Source organism: Octopus bimaculoides, chromosome 2, assembly GCF_001194135.2.
Source record: "Octopus bimaculoides isolate UCB-OBI-ISO-001 chromosome 2, ASM119413v2, whole genome shotgun sequence".
NCBI classification, from domain to species: domain Eukaryota; kingdom Metazoa; phylum Mollusca; class Cephalopoda; order Octopoda; family Octopodidae; genus Octopus; species Octopus bimaculoides.
The window spans coordinates 108,410,469-108,413,308 of record NC_068982.1 but is presented as its reverse complement, the minus strand read 5'-3'; the positions used below and the strand labels follow the sequence as shown (position 1 = coordinate 108,413,308).

At 34.4% G+C, this 2,840-nt stretch overlaps 1 protein-coding gene across 2 annotated transcripts in view; it reads left to right on the top strand.

Moving 5' to 3' along the window:
• Positions 1–2,840, top strand: part of LOC106883163 (cyclin-dependent kinase 7) — a 20,349-nt gene that overhangs the window by 15,106 nt on the left and 2,403 nt on the right. For both annotated transcript variants that reach the window (XM_052978592.1, XM_052978593.1), the window contains exons 8-9: positions 703–789; positions 1,529–1,678. In XM_052978592.1, coding sequence (XP_052834552.1) covers positions 703–789; positions 1,529–1,678 — 237 coding nt within the window. The remainder of the gene's footprint in view (positions 1–702; positions 790–1,528; positions 1,679–2,840) is intronic.

Here is a 2,840-nt window from a genome sequence, read left to right as displayed (position 1 = left end):
TCGAAATTTGTCACTCAGTGAACCAAACAGCCAGTATCGAAGGTACGAGAAAAAAAAACCCTCAGCAACAGGGAAACAGAATATCGTACTTCTGTTAGTAAATGATGAAATTACTTACATCAGTAAATGTGAACTTGTTAGCGATTGAAAACGTAAACTTTTATTGAGAACAGTAACGATTGAAGTTAAAGTGATGTTGAATCGAAATTTGTCACTCAGTGAACCAAACAGCCAGTATCGAAGGTACGAGAAAAAAAAACCCTCAGCAACAGGGAAACAGAATATCGTACTTCTGTTAGTAAATGATGAAATTACTTACATCAGTAAATGTGATTAAACTTTTAGTGCGAACAGTAACGATTGAAGTTAAAATGAAGAGAAAACTATGGCTACCGGAAGTTGACATTGAGGAACCTTTTTAAAGAAGTGACTCTTAAATATAAAGCAATATTATTTATCTTAATAAAAAAAAATCAAATGAAGAGCCTAAGATTTATCCGAGGTCAAATTATTCATGCATCATAAGTATGGAAGTAAATGTTGAAGCCGTTTTCACATGATAAGCGATTACACACACATCTCTGTTTTATATATAGTATAGATAGATACACAATGTGCATACACTAAGTATGATACAGATAGGCCTATTATTATATATTGCTTTATTATGTTTTAATTATTTATTTATTTGTTTTGTTTTAGGTTCCTTTTTTGCCAGGAGAAACTGATCTAGACCAATTGACACGAATCTTTCAAGCTATGGGTACACCAACTGAAACCACTTGGCCGGTAAGTTTTGGTGTTTGATGATGGAAGCAGCAGCTTTGGATCCAACTGAAATTATAGAATAAGAGGAAACAAAAACAAGCATAAGTTACTCCTTTGAATTTATATGAAATCATTTTTAGAATAGAATTTCAGTTAAAGATTTTATTTTAATGGGTTTCTCTTTTCCTCATCATTGATATTTATGGAGAGTGCTGAGTGAATAAGGTACTGAATAATCCTATCACAACTGCTTTGTCTTTGAGGCTGACATTAGTCTTTTAAAGGTACAGACTATTTAGCTATGTAAGTTCCCTGGCTGAAAGTTGCAGCAGCACTTAAATGGAAAGTATTTTGTTGACTCACCATGCTAAGTTCAGTTTCTCTGGTAGGAAAAACTGTTTGCAATAGAGACCAGTTATCTTTCCTCATCTGTTTAATGCAAAGAAAACTGGAGGCAAGCACTGATCCAATTTTCACTCATAAAACTTTAGTTGACTTGAGTCTGTGGAAGAAGACATTTGTCCAAGGTGCCTTGCAGCAAGATCAAACCTGAAATCATATACTTAAAAAACAAACTTCTCATCCACGCAACCAGAATTATACTTACTGTGTAACAAGGCATATAAAATTGTCATGAAATTTTAGTCTTTTCAGTGTAGCTCCCAAGTGTATATGACATTATCTCCAAAACTTTTGTACGGCTATTTTTTAATGCTGATGTCATTAACAAGACTATAGTAATTTTTAACTGTATTTTCAGGCCATGAAAGAGCTTCCTGATTACATCCAGTTCAAGGAATTTCCACCGAATCCCTTAAGTTCTATATTTACAGCAGCATCAGATGATTTACTGGACTTGATGGCTGAATTACTAAAGATGGATCCATTGAAAAGAGCAACAACTGAAAAGGTACAGTTTTCACTTGTGTATCTAAAATATTTCTGAAATTTATAGTATACGGTTGTGTGTGTACAAATATGTATCTTATGAATGTACCTGCATGGATACACACACACACACACACACACACACACACACACAAGGATAGTGTTAAAACAAAACACAAGTTCACTGATTCTGCTTAACTGAAAGTACAATGTCTCACATCATTATCATCATCATCATCACAGTGACCACTTTTCTATGCTTGCATAGACCAAACAGAATTTGTTGAGGCAGATTTTCTATGGCTGGATGCCTCCCCTTTATCAACGACTGCATGTTTCCAAGCAAGATTTTTTTCCCCTTGGCTGGATCTGTCTTCACAGAAATTTGGTGACAAGGGACAGTGCTCATGATGGTGACATACATTTATAACAATCCTGATATCAAGACAAGGAGACCAACACATGCACACACACACACACACACACACACAATATGATTCTTTCAGTTTCTATCTACCAACAAGGCTTTGGTCAGCCAGAACTATTAAAGATGCCCAAGGTGCAGTGCTGTGGGACTGAAGCCAAAACCAGGTAGTTGGAAAGCAAGCTTATGATTGAAAAGTGTAAAAATAGATAAATGTACAGTTTTTCAGTACTGCTGATTGGGTAAACTTTATTAGTAAAACATTCATGAAATACTAGATTGTATATGCAATATATCGTACATACATAAATATATACTACAGATTGCATTGTCCCTGAATTGATAGAAGGGGAAAATTCTGAAGCTGGCTACTTTGTTATTGGTGCAAATGTTGATGTGTTCGCTGAATGCTATTTTTCTGTTTTTCAGAATTTTTATCTATAATCTGTGCTGAGCCATCCTTTGATGTAGACTGTTTTTGGTTTGGTCTATGTATTGCACCCAGAGCAGGTTAACACATATCAGGTTCTCTGAAGCACGTGTGAAGTTGCTTTTCATTGTGAAACATTGACCTTGTTTGAAAGAGAACTCTGATCCTTCAATTAAGTTGATGAATATGCCATTATATATATACATACATATATACACACACACACATATATACATATGCATACATATGTTTATAAACACACATATATATATATATACACACAATATATATATATATATCATCATCATCATCATCATCGTTTAACGTCCG